This window comes from Drosophila hydei, unplaced genomic scaffold (genome assembly GCF_003285905.1).
Source record: "Drosophila hydei strain 15085-1641.00,03,60 unplaced genomic scaffold, DhydRS2 tig00000001-arrow-pilon, whole genome shotgun sequence".
In the NCBI taxonomy this organism is placed as follows: Eukaryota; Metazoa; Arthropoda; class Insecta; order Diptera; family Drosophilidae; genus Drosophila; species Drosophila hydei.
Genome location: NW_022045643.1, coordinates 6,551,802 through 6,576,987, shown reverse-complemented (window position 1 = coordinate 6,576,987; position 25,186 = coordinate 6,551,802). Strand labels below are relative to the sequence as shown.

General features: G+C 36.8%; 5 protein-coding genes across 6 annotated transcripts; 1 reads left to right on the top strand and 4 right to left on the bottom strand.

Annotated features, from left to right (window-relative positions):
* Positions 1-249: 249 nt before the first annotated feature.
* Positions 250-3,066, bottom strand: LOC111605730 (serine/threonine-protein kinase PLK4). The gene is made up of 7 exons (XM_023324422.2): positions 2,916-3,066; positions 2,753-2,848; positions 1,907-2,687; positions 1,396-1,852; positions 822-1,338; positions 627-764; positions 250-566 (listed from the first exon to the last, which is right to left on the bottom strand). Exons 1-7 carry the CDS (start codon positions 2,949-2,951, stop codon positions 279-281), a joined length of 2,313 nt encoding a protein of 770 aa, XP_023180190.2. The 5' UTR covers positions 2,952-3,066; the 3' UTR covers positions 250-278.
* Positions 3,067-4,387: 1,321 nt separating this feature from the next.
* LOC111605729 (cyclin-dependent kinase 12) lies at positions 4,388-10,212 on the bottom strand. The gene is made up of 8 exons (XM_023324421.2): positions 9,952-10,212; positions 8,595-9,282; positions 7,591-8,540; positions 7,314-7,485; positions 5,942-7,256; positions 5,484-5,872; positions 4,947-5,420; positions 4,388-4,883 (listed from the first exon to the last, which is right to left on the bottom strand). The coding sequence occupies exons 2-8, from the start codon at positions 8,810-8,812 to the stop codon at positions 4,724-4,726; spliced, it is 3,678 nt and encodes a 1,225-aa protein (XP_023180189.2). The 5' UTR covers positions 8,813-9,282; positions 9,952-10,212; the 3' UTR covers positions 4,388-4,723.
* Positions 10,213-10,452: 240 nt separating this feature from the next.
* Positions 10,453-11,537, bottom strand: LOC111605742 (protein ARV 2). The gene is made up of 4 exons (XM_023324444.2): positions 11,279-11,537; positions 11,094-11,213; positions 10,906-11,038; positions 10,453-10,847 (listed from the first exon to the last, which is right to left on the bottom strand). Exons 1-4 carry the CDS (start codon positions 11,378-11,380, stop codon positions 10,480-10,482), a joined length of 723 nt encoding a protein of 240 aa, XP_023180212.1. The 5' UTR covers positions 11,381-11,537; the 3' UTR covers positions 10,453-10,479.
* A 133-nt stretch (positions 11,538-11,670) lies between these two features.
* Positions 11,671-13,965, top strand: LOC111605741 (probable E3 ubiquitin-protein ligase makorin-1). Of its 2 annotated transcripts, none has more exons than XM_030222746.1 (4): positions 11,671-11,745; positions 12,342-13,206; positions 13,297-13,570; positions 13,746-13,965. In XM_030222746.1, the coding sequence occupies exons 2-4, from the start codon at positions 12,395-12,397 to the stop codon at positions 13,842-13,844; spliced, it is 1,185 nt and encodes a 394-aa protein (XP_030078606.1). In that variant the 5' UTR covers positions 11,671-11,745; positions 12,342-12,394; the 3' UTR covers positions 13,845-13,965. The 2 variants fall into 2 exon arrangements, with proteins under 2 accessions (XP_030078606.1, XP_030078605.1); XM_030222745.1 differs by lacking the exon at positions 11,671-11,745 and adding an exon at positions 11,897-11,914.
* Positions 13,966-16,730: 2,765 nt separating this feature from the next.
* LOC111591857 (larval cuticle protein A2B) lies at positions 16,731-19,258 on the bottom strand. The gene is made up of 4 exons (XM_023303739.2): positions 19,110-19,258; positions 18,640-18,736; positions 18,315-18,542; positions 16,731-17,044 (listed from the first exon to the last, which is right to left on the bottom strand). The coding sequence occupies exons 1-4, from the start codon at positions 19,197-19,199 to the stop codon at positions 16,896-16,898; spliced, it is 564 nt and encodes a 187-aa protein (XP_023159507.1). The 5' UTR covers positions 19,200-19,258; the 3' UTR covers positions 16,731-16,895.
* Positions 19,259-25,186: the final 5,928 nt, after the last annotated feature.

The window sequence follows — 25,186 nt, the reverse complement described above, 5'->3', positions numbered from 1 at the left end:
TTAACTTCCCATACATAATTTTTTATTTTAATTTTGTGTTGTAAACTAATATTTATTATTAACTATATTTTGTAATTCTTGAGATTTATATATTTTCCGTCTCAGACAGAAATTGAAAATAACGAAGGATTCATATTAATTTTCATACATATATATATATAAATCAACATCATATACTGTTATCAAAGTAATATTTATAAAATATATATTCATATAAAACATAAGATGAGAATTTTACTTTTTCCTTAAAAAAGAAATTAATTTGTAAATGGTGGGATCTATATTAGCATACGATTGTGCCAAGGTGCAGACGTCGTCGCCTTGGAGTTCATGGCATTACATTCAAACTTTTTGCTATTCATCAGAGGAGCACACCTCAACTTCATCTGCACCTGGGGCAGCTGGGAGAGTCGATCCCTAATAGCCAATGGCAGGTCGTCATGGTTGGGAAAGTGGGTGGAAACCCCATTGGGTTGCGTATATGTTACACCTCCACCCTGAGTCTCCGGTATGACCGAAATAACTGATCCGTCATAGAATTGAACTTGAACAACTCCATGGGACAGCTGAAATTAAATTGATATTAATTTACATTTTCTTTAAGTGTTGTAAAGGCCCAAGCCTACCTCTGTGGCAGTGCCTATGCCTTGGATATTCAATCGCTTAATCGGCACATTCTGTTGGGCAGCTAACAGCTGGGAGGCAATCAAATCACTATCACTGCGCATCGAGGAGATGGTGCTCATTGAGAAGTTGATGGATCCCTGCAAGAGCAAAATAATATTTAATAAAGAACTAATTGGTGCTTGATCTTTAACTACCTGCTGTGACTTGGGCGTAGAGTAAGCGAAATTGGTCGTATCTCTCAGACTGTCTGATCGTTGTGGAGGCAACACTTCCGTAATGGGCCGCCTTCCAATTGTGACTGGAAAACAAGTATTGCTACCAGTTTGCGCCAGCTCCAGTGCATTGCAAATGCTCAGGCAGTGTGCGAAGCATTCATTGCTATGTTCAATCATACGTTGTGTCTCTGCACTTGTCTGATCCGAGAGCAATGCGCCGTGGGCATCATACACTTTAATTCCTTCACTGGGAGATTTGGTCAGCTTGGCACCGGAATAGTAGGTCATCTCGAAATCGGCCATGTTTTCCATTAAATGACATTTCGCCAATTTGCTGAAGTACGTAACTTTCGGAGTTTTGCTCTTTACCAAGCCCACAAATCGCGCTGCGTAGACATACTTCTTCCAGTGTTTGCTGGGCAAGTTATCATAGCTATAAGCGTTATCAGTGCCATTTGAGTGCAGCTCTGAAGGCTTCTCTCTTATGGGCAGTCCTCTGAAAGTAATTATTTATATTAAAACTTGTATCTCATTTTCTCTTAATTTTTATTACCGTCCCGGATCTGGCTGATAGATTATTATGCGCCGTCCGTCGCTAGAAATGCGACATATATCAACAATTCGATCTTCATTCATTTTACTTTTGCACTTTATAAATTCGATGATTACTTCGCCATTTGCCACAATGCTCATGATTGCATTCTTGGTCTTATAGCGTGTCGGTTGCAAACGGAGCGTGTTTAATGGTGGAACGGATATACGCTCATTATTGGGATTGGCAGTTTCTGGTACAGGTGCAAGCGATGGTGTCGAGGGTGCCAAAAAATTGCACTTTTGTGTATTTTGCCCCATACGCTTCCAGTCCATATCGGTGCTATCCATCGCGTCTGTTGATCCCACCCTGAATTGATTCTCCTTATAGAAACCAAATTCTTCCTGGATCTGTGGCAGTATTTGTGGTATAGATTGCTGTTCTCCCGAGCGTATCCGTTGCGAGTTCTTTGAATCATCTAAGATAGAGATTTATTGATAATGTAGCTAGCATTTTGATTTATTCTACTTACTGCTCGCAAATGTCACAATGCCACTATCGCCACTGGCAATGCTTTGACCGTAGCAATCAGCTAGGGAGCTAGGTGTTGAATAGGAGATTGTGCTTCCACCTGCCTTCGACATAAATGGATGCCTGAGAACTTGCTCCAGGGAAATGCGCTCATGCGGATTCTTTCTTAACAGCTTGTCGATCAAATCGCGTGCTTCATAGGACAAATGTGCTGGCATTGTATAGTCAGAGCGTACCACCTTATTGAGTGTTGACTGTACAGCGTCTGTGTCAAATGGTGGACGCCCCACCAAGAGCGTGTAAAGCATGCAGCCAACGCTCCAGAGATCAGCAGGCAAACCATGGGACATGTGTGAAACCACCTCTGGTGAAATATAGTTGGGAGTACCGCACATGGTCATGTGTCTTTCGTCAGGCCTCTTCAACTGGGTCGCCAGGCCAAAGTCGGCAATTTTTACGTGCATATCCTTGCTGAGCAGCAAATTTGAAAGCGATATGTCCCGATGCATAATGTTGTGCGAGTGTAAGTAAAGTAAACCATCTACAACCTGGCGCAGTATAGAAGACGCTTCGTCCTCTGTAAATGGACGCTTCATTTGCTGGTTCATATAGCGATGCAGTTCACCATTGTCGGCCAATTCTAATATTAAGTAAACATAGTTGGCGTCCTGAAAAAATGTGTAAAGCTGCAACACAGACGGGTGCTTCAGCCTGGAATGTATGTCAACTTCTTGTCTAACTCGATTTGATAAGCCCGAGCCCTGTATGAGCTTCTTGTCAATCTGTTCAAATATTATTCAAAATTAATATAAATAGTCATGCCATGACTTCCTTATTATGTATTTACCATTTTAATGGCCACATTTTGATGAGTACGCAGACACTTAGCCTTGTAAACACAGGCGAAGCCTCCTTTGCCCAGCAGGTGCTGTACTTCATATTCCTACAATCACAAATATTTATTAAAATCACGTTATGAACCATTAACTTTAATATATTAATTTAATTACATCGATTGTTTCTCCGAAATTTCGATATGGTAGCATAGTTTACTTTGATTTACATTCACTTTTTATTCTTATTCTCATAAATAAACAAAAACAAGCCAAACACATTTAAAAAGAAGAACGCCAATTCGCTAGTGTTGGAAAATACTAAAAAATATATTTATGCAGTGCACACTGCATTTGGTATACTGACTTGTCGTTATCGATAGAAAAGAAATTTAGATCATTTTCTGCATTTATATTCCGATACCTTTTGAACAATTGAAAGCGGAGTAGATAAGTACTGGGGAAATACACATATATATAAATAAAGAAAGCTTTAAACAATTGATGAAATTGAATAACTTACAAATAATATTAATATTAAAAACTGATGAGAACAATTTTTTCTTTTCTAATCTAAAATCGATTTTAAAAAAATTAATCATTTTTAAACATTAGGCAACTTTATTTAAACCCATTAACCGTTTAATTACAGAATTCTAGTACTGATTATATGGTACTTTTTGATCCACTGCTTCTTCTCAGCGTTCGCTGCTGGCTTTTATAAAAAAAAAATAGAATTTTTATTTTTTAAACAGATTACGTACTCAATGTTTTAAATTATGAATTTTGTGTATATTTATATTGTGTTAACGGATTTACAGAACGACTTATTTGTGTTTGTGTTTAAATGTGACTTGGAAACCAAATCTATCGAATTGATTTGGGCGATTTGGAGAAAAAGGTGCGTGTTATTTGGAATTTCGTATTTTAAGATTTTTACAAATTTTCATTATTCAAATTGCACACATTTTTTGTGATCAATTATTTTCAGTCTCACACAGATCTTTTTATTATTAGTAATTTTTTATACACATATATTTATTCTTATCCGGCATTGTTTATATATTAAAAAATATAAGCTTTTTAAAATATCTGCATGGGTTTTTTTCTTTTCTTTGTTATTTTTAGTACACATTTACTTGATAAATTCATCATTAACTTTACAATTTTATTTAAATACCTAACAAAATAATCTTTTATAGCTTTATATGGACAACATGAGTATGTTGCTTAAACTAATTAATACTATTACTACTAACTTATTTGTAGTGTTATTCAAATATGAATATACTATGTATTGTATATATATATATATATATATATATATATATATATATATATATATATATATATGTATATAGATATATTTATATATATTGGTAAATATATATAAATAACAATTTATTTAATGGTACAATGCTAACCTTTAACTGCTTCAAAACTTCGCGTTGCTCTCCAATTTGTTTGTTAACTAAAAAGTATTTCAAATAGTCAAATTTTGTAACAGAATAAAAGTCAATGTGAACTAAACGAACTTTGATACACACATTGATTGATAGTGTTATTTCTCATGCTTTTTATTGCCAATATGTATGTAAGATATTATACTAAGCATTAAAAAAATGATAAACAAATTAATTTTCAATAGGTTATTTGTTTGCATATAGTATATACATATTACAATATTATACACCGGTCAATTCGAAATGCTCTTGTTTTTGTTTTGTTTTCTGTTTTTTTTTTTTAGCAATTCATCACTATTTAAATATAATCTTAAATTAGTTATTTTGTTTAAGAGACGACTTAAAGAATAGAGTGCTTTGGTAGAGCATGTCAACCCGAACTGCCTGCGAGTCTCCCTGCCAACTATTTATAATTGATTATAATTTTAGATGGTATTAACTTTGCCACCAGTCACACTCCACCTCCTCCCGCTGTTTATAGTCTTCCTCTTCTTCATTGAAGTATGAAGTATAGAGTAAATGCTAGGCATCCCCTACCATTGCAGCGCCGTGCTGTTGATACTTAGCTGAGCAAATGACACCTGGTGGCAGCGACTCTTGCTGTTCGCGTAGCTGACGACGACGCTTCTTGCTCCAAAGCTCATGGCAATCCTGCCATGTAGGCAATTGTGGTGTTGGCATTCTGTTAAATATACAAAAATACCAATAATTTCATTCCGTACTTAGTAGATGACGAGTTACTCACTCATCTGGGTTGATATTCTTCAGCCAAGGTGATCTCAGTGCATCTTCCGCAGTGATGCGTTTGTCGGGATCCAGATCAAGCATTTTATCAAGCAGATCAAGTGCTGATGTTGGCATAAACTCAAAATCTTCACGCAAACGTCGACGATGCGTTTTCTTTTGTTTAAGCGTGTGAAAGAGTGGCAGTTTAATTACATTTGGCCAAACGGCGGGAATCGGTGAACCACATATTTTAGATATTGTCTCCAGTTGGGCCATTTCTGCATTTGCCTGAAATAGCGGGCGCTTGAGGAACAGTTCGCCCAAGATGCAGCCACATGACCACACGTCTATTGATGGTCCATAACGTTCCTCGCCAAGCAACAGCTCTGGTGGTCGATACCAAAGCGTTATTACCTTGTTCGTGTACGGACGCTCACGGTCCTCAGCATTGTACAAACGGGCCAAACCAAAATCTGCCAACTTAACTTTACCCCTAAAATACAAATTATCATGATGTAAAATAGAGAAATTATATGAGGCCAATTTAAAATCATACTTGTTGTTCATCAAAATGTTGGAGCACTTTATATCTCGATGCAGAAAATTCTTTTTGTGACAGTAATTGAGGCCATCCAATAGCTGTTTCATAATGCTTGCATTGTTTTCCTCGTTAAAGTCCACCATGCCCGATTCTAGAAGGCCCATGAGATCGTGATCCATATACTCAAATACCAGATAGAAGGAACCCTTGTCCTTACGAAACTCAACAGCGTCTTGTTTATCAGTTACTATTTCATGAAGGTTCACAATATTGCGATGGTTGAGTTGTCTTAATATTTTGATTTCACGCACAGCCGTTATGGGAAAACCTTCCTTTTCGTGTTCCAATCGCACCTTCTTCAATGCTACCATATCATTGGTATGATGATCGCGCGCTTTGTACACCTAAAATATGAAGCAGTTTATATATATTAATTTATTTATAATTAAAGAAATGTTAGATTCAGATTTTACCTGTCCGTATGTACCCTCGCCAATCTGTGCAATCACCTCAAATACATCCACACATCGTTCGCCCCAATCCCTGACATTATTTCGCGAGTCGCGTCTATTGAGTATCACTGGACGTCGACGGGTTGCAGCATGTGATGCATTTGTATTAGCACCCGTATTTAAGTTGTTGCTGTTGCCACTGGGCGTATCAAAGTCCTCGGGACTGTCGATGACATCATCGTCGCCACTTAACTCCTCACTGCCCGGTATAACGGGTGGCATTGGCAGATTCAAAAGGCTTTTATTGACATTGGCGTTGGTGCTGGTATTTAGATTCTTATCCTCTGAGGGAACCTTCTTTGCTGATTTCGGCGTTGCTTGCTTGCTTACATCTGGAGGGGATGGCGTTGGAGCGTTCTCTAAATCAGCTACAGTAATGCCTGGTGGCATCGGTAAGGCCGTAAGACTCTTCGGTTTCTGATTGGCATTCATTTTAAAGGTTAGCGCAACTATTGTTGGAGAGGCATCTGTTACATCCCCAGAAACAGCAGTCGAATTAATCTTTAGCGCCTCAGTATCCTTGTTTGGCATTGGAATGTTGTTTAGGTCCAAATCAGGCTTAGCAGCAACACCCCCAGCACCGCCGCCGCTGCTAACAATTCCATTTGGTGTTGCACCAGCGGAGGATTGGATTGCCATATACGACGTTGATCGATTGTCTGCAACATTAGGCGTATTGCCATCTACCGAGGAACTGTTTTCGTTGATAGTCAAAGCACCGTTGCTGTTGCTATTCTCTTCCTGTCGTTCGATGATCTCTTTAAGTGCCTTTTTTCGCTTATGCCGATCCTTAACCAGCTCAGCAAACAAGCTAGTCTCACTTATCTTTTTGATATATTCCTCACGCTTATATTTAAGATCCCGCGACGCTGGCGAACGGGACAGTGACGCCGAGCTGCGACTGCTGCCTGAGCTAGGGGAGCGTTTGCGGCTACTGTTACGATGGTGCTGATGACCTCTTGGTGACCTTCGATGGTGATGTGAGGTCGACGCCGAGGCGCCGGCTGGTGATGGTGGCGATGACTCATAGTAGCGCGAACTTTGCCGCGGAGAACGCGAGGAGTAACGATCAGTGGAAATGCCCATTCCACTGCCTGATCCCCTCTTGGAAGACGTCCTCGTTGGCATTGGTGGTGAAGGCGAATGAGGTGCGCCATATTTGCTGTGTTTATGTCTACTATTACTTCGCTGACGATACATGCTACTGTTGCACGATGCGTTGCCTCCTCCTCCAGGTGAGAGTCGACTGCGTGACAGGCGATGAACGCTAGGACTCCTAATTGTAATGATTAATTAGAATATGCTGCATTTGATTTCGTATGCAATTACTTACCTGGACACCCTCCGTGAATATCTATCTCTGCTGTAACGTTCATATTTAACAGCATGGTGCCTGCCGTGCTCATATGGACCCATAGACGAAGACATAGACGCATCTCGTCCATCGCTATACTTTCGTCGCTTGTGTGGCGGTGTGCTCGGTTGATGGTGATAGCGATCCAGTTCTGTAAAAGTAAAAGCATTAGTAGCCTCTAATATGTTTCCGAATTAATGTTAACTGTCTTGAATAACTATTGCTATTATCATGCCCTTTGGTTGACTTCGCTTACCTGGTGACATGCGTTTCAATTTTCTCGCATCAAGACTGCTGCTCTGCCCACCCACCGATCCGCCAGAATAGCGGGATGCATACGCATTGCTTGATCGATGATCATCTTTTAAAGGACTCTGCACATAGCGGGAGCTACGCGATTCACGCGCGCTACTTCCGCCACCACCACCCCCAGCACCGCCAACAGTGGTTGGATGCGAGTGGCTAAGCGACTGCGGAGGAGTGCGTGGAGATGTGGCATATCGCTGGCTGCTAATGCTGCCACCAACTGCACCTCCGGCACGTGTTTGTGGCGATCGATGTCGGTTGTTTGTGGTTTTGTTCGTTACCGTTACCTGTAGACTGCTACCTAGGGGAGTGCTTGGAGCAGCAGATATTTCGCCATAGTAGGCATTATTACTACTATTGGGACGTCGGGCGGGCGGAGTACCCACTGATATGGGACTGCTTTGACTGTCTTTGTGAGGCGTATAAGAAGGCAACGCAGCGCTAACCGTTCGCTCGGCGCTCTTAGCTCGATTTGGTGCCGTAGGTGGCGTATATCGGCTATGCCTGTCCAGCAACGTATTCAAATTGCTGTCCGAAAGGGAGTCAATGCTTGAGTATGACTTCGCTCGCTTCTTCTTGCGCTTCTTTGACTTCTTTTTTGATTTGTGCTTATGCTTGTCCTTCTTCAGTTTCTTACGCTTCTGACGTTTCATTTCCGCCTCTAACTCGTCCGTATCTATCGTATCGCTAGACATGTAGAGCTCACGATTCCATTGCTCATCCTTCGAGCTCTTGGCTGGCGTCAGACTAACTTCGCTGCGATGCTGATGATTTTGTTTCTCGGTAACAGAGGTGATGCTTACCCTACTACCACTGCTGGCAACAACTGAAACTTGCCGTGATCTTGAACCAACTGCAAGTATCGAAGCCATATCCTCACTCTCCTCAGTGCGCCTTTTCCTACAAAAATGCAATTTGTAATTAAGTCCACTATATTACATTTTTAATTATTACCTGAAATCATTGTTCTTGGTAATGCGTAGAACGGCATCCGAATTCTGTTTTCTTATCTGATTTTCCGGTTTTCGATTGGAAGTGTTTGATATTGCTGCTCCTCTCCCAGCTAACGCAGCATCCGAGTCGATTTCTCCAGTTTCGGGATCGGAAAAATCCTCCGAACTAACGTCGGAGTATTCCACTAGCGCGCTCGACGCCGCAGACGAGGAATGCATTTTCCACGCTAGCTTATATATATATAAATGTGTGCCGATCTGTACTTAGCCAAATTCCCGATTTTCTGTTTATTTAACTCAATTCACTTGTTAAGGTTGAGTCCAGTCCTTCGCGACTTTGAGTACTTAATGCAGAGTTTTACAACAAAACTCGCAAACACAACCGATGTAGCTGACATTTGAGTTGACACTCTACGTGATCTTTGCCTTTCGGAGTTATATTAATAAATGTATGTACAATTATGTACATATGTGTGTATCAATGCGGTCGTCGGTCGGTTGGTCTGTTGATTTGTAATTTTCACTTTTTGCTTATAATATTTACATCGTTGCATATGTGAAAACAGACTCGTCAAACCCTCTTTAAGATGAATCCATTATTTAATATAACAACGAACACCAGATAGAGTGGTTTAAGAGGAGGCACTCCCGAAAATGGGGTTTTATTATCGTCGATAACGTTTTAGTCGCTTAAAATGAACAAAAAAGAAATTTGTCACTTGCCATTTTTAAGGTTATATTTTATGTGTGACCAATCTTGCTGACGTGCAAAATACCATAGTTGTATATTTCAAATAAAAAATGCATATCACATTAGGTAAATTGCAGATCTCACATTATCTCTGAACTATTTAATAAAAAGACTTAAATGTAAGTAAATTAGTTCAAAAATTGTAAAACTCGTGTTTTGATATTTTACCCTTGATTTAGATTAGAATGTTTTGATAGTAATTGAGAAGCAATAAACACATTTTTGCAAAATTACTTCAGTAGTGAACGCATAGATTTCCAATTTAAACAGGCGCTTCATATATATCTGAATTATTTAAAAAAATACTACATTTAACCGGTCACATTGTTAACACGAATGAGCTGTCATATTCATTTATAATACAACTTAAACAACGTTTATCATTTATGGACCGCACAAGTATATAAGAATACATGCATAGTAAAGACGACATTTAAAATTGTTTAAAACAAATTATTCACGTTGAGAAGCTTAAAAACAATTTTAGTTGCGGCAACAATGTAGCACAACTTGCATGTGTATGTTAATACACGCATAATGTCCCATGTACATGTACATGTATTTTTATGTATGTATGTGGGTCAATTTATTTGTTCTATAGACTTACCAATATCTTATTTTATTTTCCAAACTTCACTTTTTGTTGTCTTTTTTATTTGATAGTTATTTACAATGTGTGCACTCACTTGTTGTGTTGCGTCTTAAATTATTAAATAACACGTTTGCTTTCTTTTTAGACCATTAGAACACACATTACGTGCTTAAATATATGCGTAGATATTGATTTATTTCGCGATATTTGTTATCAAATTGAAATTATTCATATTATGATAATAGTAGTGATCTCGCAAGATTTATTTTCAATTTTGCATAATGGAAATAAGCAAAATAAGCATTTTAGAATTCTCATAAATTCTGCATGCGACATTGACAGAGCTCGGCCGATAATTGCAAGTACCAGGGCTGTGGAACCGATAAGATCGAGAGAGACCAGTGTATATTTTTAAATACCAGATGTACTAAATAGATAAAAATACTGTTTTTATTTCAATCGTGCGACACACACTTCAGTTATTTAAATATCTAACATTAAATTATGTTACAGCCTAATTTGAAATAATAATAAATAGTATTATTAGGATAAATACAACTCCATCTTAAATGCTACCAAATACCTAAAGTACTCCTTAATAGCAAAAGCAGAAATTACCAGTATTATAGTCAGCCAACGAAGATGGCTGTTGCTAATACCGACTACATTATAAGCTATTATTAATGAGCAAAGATGATGACCCGTCACTAACATATAGTGCAAGTTCCGTCCAAAATCGGTTGTATTACTACGCCACACCAATATTGGTAGCAGGAAGAACTTTGAGAAATTAGAAATGGCCACTACTTTAAGAATAATTAATGTAACAGACGCTAATCCGATTTTAGTCAGCTGTCGCATATTGAGAAGAGCAGTAATAAAAAATAGCAGCAGCGTTATTAAAAGGTATTCTGTAAATGGTAAATATAAATATATATTTGAGTGGCTGTATAGATTAAAGTATCCTACCTCCAATATTTTGTAGTGTACACATATAAAACCCCTTCTCATGTAATGCAGAGTTGGATCCATCTCCTCGCTTCTGTCTGCATAAAGCAAATGATTCCAATAAGAGCACAACAAGTGATATCTTCCAATACAGCTAAAACAATGCCATATTAGTATTAAATATTCTATTTTAAAAAGCCAATGACTACCTTAAAGTTTCCATTGCAAATCATATGCCGAAACGCAGCGGAAACAAGAAGCAGAGCATCTATCAGGATAATAAATTCTTCGACTTCTATATATTTATCAGTTATTTGATTGCATTTTTCCTATTAATATAAATATACATAAAATTGAAAAAGCATTACATATTGTTATTACAATGCGTACTTACACAGTGGGTAGGCTTAACAGTATTGCTGTACTTCTTAATCAATTCTCGTGTCGGATTTCCACAGCTGACACAAACATATTTTTTCCTATTTTCACACGACATTTTAATTCAAACGTGCTTTATTTGTCAGAATTCATTTATTCATGTTAACAAAACAAAAATAAGTGCAATCAGCTGATTCAGATAGATAGATAGATCATCGATAGGCAATACGTTACGCACCGATATTTATGTTTTTCTTAATTTTATAAAATTGTAGTGGAGTATACATTTACTGAAGTAAAATTGTATTTTATTTGAATTATCAGATATACTTTTTAAAAATTGTCAAGCAACCAGCCTAACTATCGCAAAAAAAAATCGAATTTAACTTATCAGATTTTGTCGATATTCCATTATTTTAGTCCCATCCTTAGTTGAAATTTTGTGAGCATCAATTTGCAACAAAAAAAAAAAAAAAATAAAACGTAAGAAAGTAAAGTGTTCTTATTTAATCAACACTGTAACAGTTGCAATACAAAAAGCAAAAAAAAAAAAAACATCTTTGCACGCAAGGCAGCCAAAGTAAAAGCGTGCTTGATTCGGATGTAGAACAGAAAGTTTCATGTGCATTTATATTCAGAAGTAGACACTTATGTACATATCTACATATTTAAATATGTACATATACGTTTATAAATATACAAATGCATATCTAGAGAAAAGCCGTTTACATATGTTTGTGTATTGAAATATTTATAAAATTTGTTGAGCCTTGTCTTTGTATATACACACACACATATATATATATATATATATATATATATATATATATATATATATATATATATATATATATATATATATATATATATATATATGTGTATGCTTATATCTATATATGTATATATATTGTACACATTGAAAATCAAGTTTTGTAAAACGCAAAAAGAGGAGTTATTGCGACATCTCAATTGTGTTTGCTCTATATATACATATATATGTACATACTTCAACACTTATACGCTTGTATATCGATAGGTCGAGCTTATCGAGGATATAATCAAATTTGCGAGCTTTTCAGGTCAGAACGTCTAGTTTGGTCAGATCATCTGTACAAACTTTTGCAAGTGCAAAATGAGTTCCGCCGGCATCGCAGAAGCTCCTGTTTTAAACAATTTGCCTGGACGAAGCCAAACGATATGTCGATATTATTTACGAGGCATTTGTCGATTCGGTGACCTTTGTCGCTTCTCTCATGACTTAACTCGAGGGCGACCCGAAGGTGAGCAGCGTGCCCGCAACACAAATTCGAACACCGATGCCGATGCAGATGTGGATGCTGATGCTGATGCTGATGTATTTCCTAGCACCAGTCGACGCAATTGGGTAAATGCGCCGATCTTTGTGCCCGGCCAGAAAAGCTTTATAGCCCAATGCCTCAAGGACAATCATCACGATGAAGACGAAGCTGCGGCAGCGGCTACGGGTACTAGCAGTGCCATTGTGCAAAGTGGAATCTCATATGCGGAGATTGTCGGTGGTCCTTCCACGAACGATTTTGATGTTGGTATTAAGCATGCTGAGCCGCACTCTTTGGAGGAGGTTTGTCCCTATGAGAGCCCATGCCCCCATGGCGAGTATTGTCCCTATCGCATACATATGGAACTATGCGAGATGTGCGATCAATATTGCCTACATCCCACGGACCAAGCTCAACGCAAGAAGCACAATCGAGAATGCTTGCAGCAGCACGAACAGGCAATGGAGTTATCCTTTGCGATTGCCCAGTCCAAGGATAAGACCTGCGGCATCTGCTTCGATACGATCATGGAAAAGGCTGGTCGAGAGAAACGATTTGGCATATTGCCCAACTGTAATCATATCTTTTGCTTGGAATGCATCCGAACATGGCGGCAGGCTAAACAGTTTGAACATAAAATTACGCGGTAAGCTTATAGATTCTATAACAATTAGTGAATGTTAGTGCATTATTTTAATTTTAAATGTACCTATAATTTTTGCTCAATATATTTCAGAGCTTGCCCTGAATGTCGCGTATGTTCTGACTTTGTTTGCCCCAGCGCTTATTGGGTTGAAACTAAAGAGGAAAAGGATAAGCTGCTTAATGATTATCGCGCAGCGCTCGGTGCAAAGGATTGCAAATATTTCAAGAAAGGCGAGGGCAAATGTCCTTTTGGCAACAAGTGTTTCTATAAGCACGCTCTTGCCAATGGTGATATTGTTGATGTTGGTTTGCCAAAACGAGCTCGAAAATTGCATAGCCAAAATCAACTAATGGATTTACTTGATGTAAGTATATCTATCGCCAATTTTACATTTCTAATTTACAAATATATATATATTAGGGATCATAAGCATACGTATTGTTTGTTAAGCTTTTGCATATTTTTAAAACTATTTTACGTTTCTCTTTCACAATGGAAATACCAATTTATTTTTGTCCTTAATGTCCTGTTTCTCTTAGATTTATCTCTGGGAATTTGTCGATCGGCGCGATTATCATTGGCTGGAACTGCTTTCAAGTGATATTAGCGAAAGCTCTGACTTCACGGATGAAGAATAAGAATAAGCTTTTCTCGCGTGAAGAACAATAAATAATAATATATTAGCGGAGCAACTATAAGTAATATATGCATAACTACAAGTTAGATAACAAGAGAAGCAAAAGTAACATAACCATACAATGCTGATATATATATATAAATATATATATATATATATGTATATATAAATATATATATATATACATACATATATATATAAATATATATATATATATATATATATCTATATATTTCTGCATGAAAAATCAAATGTGTAATTAGGAGTAAAAGATCATTTAAGTACCAAATTTTTGTTTACATACATACGGAATATATACATATATTTTTTGCCCAACTTAATGCAACGAAATCAACAGAAAATTTTCCGCAAAATGCAAAGAACAACTAAATTGTAAAGAGATGAAAAACAACAAAAAGATGCGGTCAAAACTAAATTTAAGCAATTAATATTGTAAATCACTATTATTAAAAGAGAAACAAAAACGAAAACAAAATGCAAAAATACAAAAAGAAAAATATTTTAAAAATAAAACAAAAAGCAGGATACATTAAACAGTTAATTATTCAAAATAGGTGATATAAAAATGTGTATACACAACTATGCCTTTCAGACTGAATTGTAAACATAAAAAATAAGCGAGTTTTTTATGATGTTTTCCACTTACTGTCCTTTAAAGATTACTTAAAAATAAGATAGATGCGCACACAGGAATATATTCAGATGCTCATGCACATAAAAAACATACATGTATTTAAACATATGAAAAACAAAACAAAACAAAAAAAGGAAATGTAAAATTGTTTTTGTCTACCGATTCTGTTGTTTGTATTGTTACGAGAACTACTTATTACCTAATTAGATATATTATATTATATATAATTCAAATAATGCAGCAAACATTCTTTGTGCTCGATATATTCTATTTTTATTTATTCGATTGTAATGATCTTTGCAAAAAGAAAAAACCTACATATTCTTAAGATATTTTATGTTATGTTATCAAATGTTATACAAAAACAAAAAAAAAAACAAATTTCTTAGAAAACAAAAACAAATTTAAATAAAATAACCTCGAATCGAATTATTAAGTTGACATATTCCAAAGCTAAAATTAATAAATGAAAAATTCTTGTTTACTATTATTTATCATTCCGCATAACATTAAATTCTTACATATAGAAATCTCACAATAAAGTTTTATTTATTTAATTAACAAGTTTAACAAAAAGTTTAAAACAAAACATCTATGCTTCACACTTACATGATTTATCCATAGATAGATCTATAGTGGATCTAACTCAGCAGGCATCAAATCGGAAATAGGAGCGCTTTAGCCTTATAAAGAAAATTCGATATATGTGCATAAACATATGTATATGTATGCTAGCGTATGTGTATTAATAAAAAATATGTAACAAGTAACTGGCTCTAAAGTATTTGGCCTTAACTATTGAACTAATTGTTAAGTGAGAATTCTAAATGATAAACTATAAAGTAAATGCAACTTCAAACTTAAGTCCAATTTGTATTAATGTGAAAGAGTAGATTGTAATCAAATATTTAATTATATTTAAAGACTAAAGGAAATCGTTGCAGTAATTCGAATATTTAAACCAACTAAATATGTTGCATCGGAACGAATATATATATATATACGACCCTACTGTTATCTATATGGATGAGTTTTTTACATCAATTAATTAAACTATCTCATCTGAACAATTAGAAAATTATCTCATATGTTTAAAACAATGCGATTATTCATATGTAGAACATTTTTACAATGGAAGTCAAAAGCTATATAAACAATCAATTTATGAAATCGTTCACAAGCCGTTCAGTATACATTTATATTTAATAGTGAATGAAAATATCAATGAATTATTATCCCAATAATACTAAACAGTGCCACCTTCTATTCAATAATCTTTATTTTAACCGTTACATTTTTACAGAAAATGTACCTCAAGTATGTTTAACATGATTTGTAATATTGAGTTAATTAAAAATTAATAAATTGCAAAGCCGTCTCAAAAAGGAATCATAACATTTCTTTACTCTTTATTTTTTAATATATAATTAAAAATTAAGCATACAAATTTAATCTATATATACATAATTTAAAAAACACTGGTATTTTCTATTTTTATGGCAGAGTACGGACACACTTAAAAATATCGATTTTTACTGGTAGCACAAGAAAAGTAAGCTATCGATGAAGTTTTGTCATCTCTATCGAGCGCTAATAGTATACATTTTATAAATACAGCAGAATTGAACCAATATTATATAATAACAATACGATATTACCATTTTTAATTTGTTGAATAGATCATTTATAAAACAAGGCATATAAAGACGTTCCAAATTTCTAATCTTTTAAATATTTCTGCACCCAACGAGTGCCGAAAAGTCTGCTATAATATACTAAATACGCGCCAAAATTTTAAATTAAAATAAAATTCTGTCTTTAAAGTTATAAAGTTATATAAACCAGTCGGCTTATTTCGATGAAGCGCATAGCTGCTACAGCTCTTGAATTAACTATATTGCATACCTTATTGCTAGTCGATTTGCAATGAAGAAAACTCAATCGGACATGATGAGAGAAGGCATGATGAAGAAGTAAATTAAACATTGAAGTCTCCAGATTATATATAAGGAAACAACAACAAAGTTAAATATTTTATCGTCAACAGAAACCAGTCTGCTTATTTCGTAGAAAACATTAAAGTACAGCAAGTGAAGCTCATGGTGGATATGAAAATTGAAACAGAGAAGACGCAACTCAACGGCTGAAACCTTTTGCCGAAAACAAATAAAAACAAATAAAATTGTTTAAATTTTCTTTAATAATTTCACTTATATATTGTTGAAATGCTTACTTTACATAAGAAAATTCACAACTTAAATTAGCATCCATATCATTATTAATATAATCAGAATCAATGCGTTTGCTTAGAGAGCGTGTGCGAGCAAACACGGCTGCAACCGGATCTAACTAAATGGGTTTAGAGCACTAAGTAGCAAGTGTTGCTCGTTCCACACTTTAATAGTGTGTCGCATAGGGGCTAGCGTAGTGTCCATAGTGTCCTGCATCGTATTGTGGCACATATTCGTATTGGGCCTGGTTGTAGTAGCTGCCATCATCGTAGTCGTAGTGAATGGGCGCAGCAGCGGGCGCATATTGCTTCGAGACTATAAGTAATAAAAGATAAATGTATATACATTATGGGGCACTTGAAGTTCGTATACCTAAGTAAACTTGTAAAGTGATTCAACAGAAAAAGTAACGCTATGCTCAGCAGCAGCTGCCGCTTTATTATCTATTTGTAGTTGTTGATCAAATTTTTATTCGAAACTAGTTCAGTTTAGCTGACGAAATAATTTCTCGGCTTGTCACGAATTCGTAAGCACCAAAGTCAATTGGTCACAGGTGTTGTTGTTGCAAGCTGAATTTCCTTTCAGGTATTTTGCATCTAACTAGCAAAGTTCGTTGCCTAAGTCTTTTGTATTACCAAAGTCTGCTTGCTTTTGTGTGTGTATGTGTGTGTGCAAGTGCGCCTCTTATGATTCTTAAATATGAAAATGGCAGCCACAATCAAAATAATTTTCACATGCAGTCACAACAATAAAAACAACAACAATTCCCACGAAAATTCGCATTACGACATTGAGAAAAGATGTTGGCTTTTGGCTTGCAAATGAAAATGAAACTGAAACTGAAAATGAAATGTTCAACATAATTTCCCGTAGAGCTGCCATGCCTGCGGCAAAAGTTGATGCGCTACTGTTTCTGCCACTGCTGCATATGACATAATTAGTGTGGGAATTCGACGGGAAATATGAGAGCAAAAACGCAGCTAATCTCTTGATCAATGTTGAGGAAAACGTACTCATGACATAATTAACGTAAGCTGCATGGGCGTGGCAACTGCTATTGCACTAGTTAACAAAATGCAGGTTTCTTCAAATTAACATACATTTCACGATGCGATGATTCAGTTTACATGCCCCAACGCACACGCTCTCAAAACTAATTGCAAATGCGAAGTGAACTAAAGCGCTTTAAGAAATAAATTAAACAAATATGGTTAGATAGATATATATGTGTGTGGAGCAACTGAAACTGATTCAGTAGGCTGCATAATAATCGGCATCGGTAATAGCCTCCGCATCAGCGATGTCATCATAGACGTCTGGGCGCAATTTGCGATATTGATTGTTAAAATAGTTGGCGTGACGCCTGAACAGCTTGAGCATGCGATACGTGTTCATGCCTAGAAAAGCAAGAGCAGCAAATCAGTGTGCAGAATGCTTCGACTGATGTATAGAGAGTGCTACCACAACAACAACAACAACCATAACAGCAACTAACTGGATGTGCGTCCATAAACTTGTCCACCCGATACAACTACGATATATATATGGCAAAGGATAGGATGCTGTATGTCGTATTCTCACTCACCGTAAGGCGCTGGCGAGGCGGCAACAACGATGGGCGCAGCCACCTGAGCCACATGTGGCTCGTAGTGGCTCAGAATTGGCTTGTGCGCCACAATTGGCTTGGTGACTACCGATTGGGCGTGCACAGTGGGTCCAGACTTGGTGACAACAGCGTTGAAGCCATGAATTGGATCAGCTGTGTAGTCCACGGTGCGAATTGAGCCATCGGGCTCAACCAGAGAGTATTGGCCTAAAAGAGAGTTGGACAAGGAATAGACATATATAATGTGTGTGTGGGTGAGTGTGTGAGTGTGTGTGTATGTGTGTGCGCATGTCGTGGCACGTACCCTTGACCACATCTCCATCGCGAGTCTCATGCTGTGACTTTACATCACCTGTGCTGTGATCAGCAACGCCATAGTTGAACGAATATTTGGGATGATCCTATAAAATTAACCACAAAAAAAGGTAATTAAAAACAAATATATATATATGTGTAATATAATTAAAAGCTGAAGAAACAATCTAAGTTAAGAGTTTTTAAATGTATCTAAAAATAGGTGCAAATATTTATTATTTTTGAAACAGCTTAAGTAATTGTAATAATGATAAAAATGTAATAATAATAAAAAATATATAAATTTGTTTATATTTAACATTTAACCTTTCCGATTTTAATATATATTTTTGTTGTAAGAAAACATTTCTTTGACTCTACTTTATATACATTTTTCCAATAGTATTAAGATTTATCACACAACTTTTGAGTGTTTCAAACTCAGTTTATCACTCGATCACGCTTGATTCTCGAACTCACATAGTAATCCACAGCATATCCAGGACGCGCCACGGCTACGCTGGCGCACAGGGCCAGGGAGAGGATAACGAAACACATGAAATTCGCCATTTTCTTGAGATTTTGTATATCTTTTATGATATTTTCAGAGACAAATTTTTTTTGATTATTCGCTAAAAGTAAACAAACACAAAATTTGGATTTATTGAAAGCACTTCACAGAGATCCTTGGTTTTGAGGATTTACTTTTAGTACTGCAACGGCAATAGATACAAACAACGCCAAGTTCACCGGAATACTGTGGCCATTCTAGAGTCAAGTTGCCATTTAAATAAGCGCAAAAGCAGCGACGCAGCTGCGCCGCTGTGCGGCGAACTCTTCAAGACACTGGGCTTTTCTCAGTCAGTCAACTGTAGCGACGTCGACGTTGGCGTCGCAGTCAGCGTCTCTGGCGTGGTGAGTACAGCGGCTGCTGCGGCGGGGGCCATGTGAATGAAGTTGCAGCATGAATCGGGATGTTGCTACACAAAAGCGCCGCTGAATGGGGTCGGGTTGTACTACATGTGTATGTGTGTGTGCGTGTGTCTGTGTGTGTAAGTAGTGCAAATTGGCGACACAGTTGGTTATAGATAGATATCTATGCAGCTCTATATCACATAATATAGTCATCCGTTGGCAGTTACTACAGAATCGTGTTATTAATCATAGATGAAAACCAAAGACTTAGGCAACGAACTATGAGAATAATTATGGCTCTCGAGAAACAAAACAAATTGTAACCAATAAACAGCAATTTATTTAACAACTTAATTCCTCTTACAATAAAAGATATCTCCGCTATCCTAGCCAAGTTCGGGTCAAGCTGTTTTACCCTAACAAAGAGCTCCCCATATTCAACAAGAAGCCAAGTGATGTAGTTGCTAGAAGTCCCAAGTCCCCTTCTCTCTCCTACCCAGCTAGCTAGCTACTCTAGCTACTTTTTTGCCTTAGCCATCCATGCTGAAGGTCAAGCGCGACGGCGCAGCTCAGATCCGACTTCCATTCTTGGCAAGAAATGAAAGCAAAAGTGGCTCGCGGCATAGGAAAAAAGCAAAAAGCAAATATAAAGATATGACACCAGAGCAATTTAAACTAATTTATATCTTTATCTATAATAACGCTGACTAGTGACTAGCGCTGACTCAATCAATGATTAATTGACGGCTCCCAACTTCCAACTTCCACACACACAATTGGCTAAGGCGCAGTATGGGCCAGTTATATTATGGCTAGCTCTAATTGCTGGCCAGGTACAAGCACAGGATCTCGAGTTGCATCTTGGGTGTTCTTTCAACTGATTGTTCCCACGGGCTCTGTGCATAATATATTGAATTAATTATGAATAAAAAAAAACCTGCAGAAGACTGAATACTCTGCAGTCTAAGGTGAGGGAAGATTTAGCCGAAGAACTCTGTTTGGCTAGGACGACATATGTTGGTTGAATGATGTATCTTGGATGATGTTTAATGTATATAAATATATATATCGTAATATAATAATATAATAATAATAATATAACTAATATCTAATATATAATAAAATCTATATATAAAGGCGAGTCTCGATTAATTAAATCAGCTAAAAATATTTTAATATTTTGGGATAACTATGTAGGCATGATTCTATCGGTCTCATCAGACTCTCCCTTGCATAAAGTTTTATAGCTACCCATAGCAAGGGTATATTGGTTTACCAACTCAGTAGGAATGTTTTTATGGCACTTAAAATCTGTATATCTAATGCAAATTGTTAATTAAGTAATTTGTCGTTATGAAGTGCATGAGAACTGAGCAGAGCTGCTTATATCACAGTAAACCGATCAGGAATACATATGCTTTTAACGCGAGATTTATTGTTGCTTGCGGCCAATTGTCGCTTTCAGATTCAGCTGAGGCAAACTTCAGCTTAGATGTCTGAAGTTAAGTTCATCCTTGAACGACGTTGAGAACGTGCCAATTGAGGTTGGCGGCCAACAAATTTATTAGAGATATTGACAAACCGCAATACTCCCAGTCGCAATTGCAGCAGTTGCTCAGAAATAACAAAAAATAAATATAACAAAAGCGCTAGTCAAAACAATTTGTGTGGCCCGCTATACAATACGATAATGTGTGGTAGTTTATGTCTGGGTCAGCGTTACGGACTGCCCTTTTTCACACAATTAAATACGACGGGGCGTACTAAAGACTTTAATTAGAGCTAGCTCCAAGTGCAGAGAATTGCGCCAAAATTCACCAAACAGACAACAACAAGTAAGAGTGATCTAGTCGGGACTGCTCGACTAGGTGATACCCTGAACAGGCGCTTATAATGCGTCTAATTGTTGTAAGTGATCTTCTAGTAGGATTTTCAGGGCCTGCAAATGACTTTTATGGGGAAGTGCTGTTGAGGTATTCAAAATCTAAAATATGCTAAGTCTGTGCATTCATGATAGGAACAGCCACAGTTAATTGGATGCTTCCATCTTTTGTGGTATTCAAGCTACGCTTAAAAACAAAGTTAAATGAACGATATTAATCGATAATAAGGAAATGGGATGAGTTATCGTAGGAATATATGCTTAAAATTTCCAGCCACGCCTCCTTTTGCCTGTTACATAAATTTGGCTAAGACCGCTATACCTCGAATCCCCATTTTCAGTGGCTTCAGGGTATAAAAAACGAACAAAAAATGAAAAATGAAAAAAAAATTAACCTTCAGCACTTGCATACAATTGTCTCTGCGTGCTACGCCTCCGTTTTTTCCTCACTCCGAGGCTTGAATTTCCAATTCGACTGCGGACTGCGGACTGCGGTTTGTCGGCAGCTACACAAAAAAACTAAAACTAAATACTAGATTAAGACAATTTGCATGTTTGCGAGCGCCGCCAAAGCATTTGCTACGCAGACATGATAACTCGACTCGACTCCACACTCAAGGGGCTGGGAAAATCGCAAGCGATTGTCGGCATTTTCCGAAGGTTTTCCATATGCAGCTTGACAGATTTTCAGCCACATATGCGTGGCTTCCTCCAAAACTGTTGGACACCAGCAACTAACTACCCAGAATGGAAACTAACCTGTAGTCATAAATATATATATGTTCATGTTAAATGTAGCGTGCAGCTCAACTTCATGTTAATGACAAATCGTGGCAGCTGCGAGTGGAATTTCATATATGTATAAATAACACTAATTTTACTCAGCTTTAGGTATTATAATTAAAAGACTCGTAAAAGTTTAAATTGTGATTTGTTTGCTTGGGATTGGAGCATAAAAGTTATATATTATTCTAACTGAATTAACTGAAAATAATAGCGCAGTAAACCATATATATATATATATATTCATATATATCATAAATGTAAGTTATATACATACAAAAAGTTGCTCGCTGTTGGCAGAGATCTGTCCATGGCAGCTGGAATTGAAGCTTGACTATTTGGCAGCAACAACGACGCTGATGGCCAGTTTGGCTTGGTTTACTTTGGTCGCCCAATTTCAGTTTGTTAGCTTAGGCTAATTTGACAATGGGCAATTGCTGGGGTATTGCTGGGGCATCGCTTGCAACACGCGACAACTTCAAGGTGCAAATGTTGCAAGCATAGAGCGAGGTAGAGAAAGATCGAAGAGCGAAGAGAGCGGGACGGAGCATGTTGGGTGTGGGCGGGCATCATTGTTGTCGCTTAGTTGGGCATGCTTCAGTGCTTTAGAGACTACCGCATCTGCTGTCCGAGCCAATTGACTGGCCATTGTTAACAAGAGATGTTTTTCTGTAACGCGCCATGAAAATGACCCGTGGCAAATGCGGCCGCTGTAATAAAATGCAAATTAATGTGCTTCCAGGCCCGAGGAGGTGCTATAAATTTTCGGTTGCTTAGCGTGTGCTCCAGAAAGAGATGGAAATGAATTCTCGCACCTTTGTGGCCAATTTGTTGCAGACTGTGGAGCTGCTGCTGCTGCTGCCGCCGTTACTATTACCTGTCATGCATCAAATTAACCCTCAAATAATGCAGTTAGCTCTCGTTATATAATTGATGCTGACAGCCGGCATGCATAACTACCGAGATGATTATGCCAAAGCCACAGCCAAAGATACACATCTCTGCCAGCCTCCACTGAATCCGCACGGCCGGCGAGCTGTTGAAATGTTTATTTATGCGCGGCAAAATACAAATCTCTTATACCTATAATTATGTCTGCCCAGTTGTTTAGTCGCCCGACTATAAAACCGCTCAAATGCTCAGCTCCTCAGCTGCCCGGCATTAGCTAATTATTAATAGTATTTTTCAATTACGCAGACAGTCGGCGACATTTACATGGAACAGTGGCTCGAAAGCTGTAAGGATAATGGACTGATAATACTGGTACTAACACTTAGACTAATATTGCTACTTATAATAATAGTAATACTAATATTGATACTAATACTAATACTAATACTAAAAATAATATTGATACTAATACTAATACTAATACTAAAAATAATACTAATAATAATACTAATAATAATAATAATGCTAATACTTATAATACTAATACTATTACTAATACCAAAAATAATACCAATAATAATACTAATAATACCTACATGAATAATACCAATAATATTGCAAATGTCTATAATAAAACTTATTTTGATACTAAAAATAATACCAATATTAATACCAAGAAATATCATAAATAGCCACGGTGCATTCTACTGTGCGATGCATCTCTGAGAGCTGATCTCTAAGAGCTTCAGTAGCCAGACGCTGCATGTGATTATCTATAAATTGTATCAACGACTTTGACTGTCGATGCATATCTGCGACGTGTATCTCAATGGTACGCGACATACTACTAACAAAACAAATCCAATCCAGTTCAATCCGAGCACGTGTTTGGGGGGCAGGACGTGGAGCTGCGGTGCAACTACTTGAATGTCAACTGCTCGAATCAATTGGCCAAGTGCAGCAAAAAGTAGTTAGCAACTGTCGTTTGAATGATGAAGAAGACTTTAGCTATTTCGCATAGCTGATATGTTGCGCACATCTTTATTTTGTATGCTATTAATGAAATGTGGCTATGAAAAGGTTACTGGAGCAGCAGCAGCTACCAGTTTTTTCTTATGTTTTCATTTTTCATGCCAGTCACTCAGACAGACATTCGGCTGACTTAGCATACTTAGGCTTTTGGATATTATACATAGGTAATGCTGGGGCGTTGGTTTTGCCAGCTACCGGCACTTCCTTCCGGCATTTCCTAGCTACATGAAAAGTCCAATTGAGATGACCTTAACTGTTAAAGAGCCCGGCCAGAGGGCAGATACCAACAACAGTCCGGTCCCTCAGACGAGACGCTGTCTAATTAATGGAGTGCACGTAAAGCTTATTTTGCTATTTTTGCTTTACTTTTTCCATGTATTCTTTGTGTGTTTTTAGCGCACATTTAAACGCTTCGCTGGCTTTTGATTTTCAGTTTATGATAAATACGTATTTTTGCGCCAGTTTTCAAGCAACTTGAGCTCTTTATTTTGTTTTTTCTTTTCTTGTCCAAATATCTGCGTCTATTAAGAGATCAATATGTCGCTTTCTTGTTGTTGTGGGTTGTTCACACATAAAAGTGACGGAAATGCGAAGATTTGTGGCTGGCGGAAGCAGCTAACTCAGTTCACTTTTTGTTTTAAATGTTCATAACTTCTATTATTTACATGAAGTTTGTGCCCATTCGGACACATTTTACTGCCGAAAGAGGTTTGTTATCAGATATAAGCTGCTTCAGGGAAGTGCAAGTCGAAGACAGGCATATCATACGTAAATTATGACGATCATTAAAAGTTAAATAGTTAAATCCCTTTCAGCTTATTTCAATTTTTATAGATAGCTGAGTATTTTATTTAAATCAATCAATTAAAAAAATTATAATCATGCTATATTTTTATTTTAATTACCAATTTCTTATTGATTAAATTTTTTATAATATGGCAGAAAGATATTTAAAATATAAAACAAACCTTTTCGCCTAAAAGTAGACTGTAAGTTAATTTCATAATTATTATATTATAACAGAAATTTCAAATTTTACTACTGAGTACGGGCA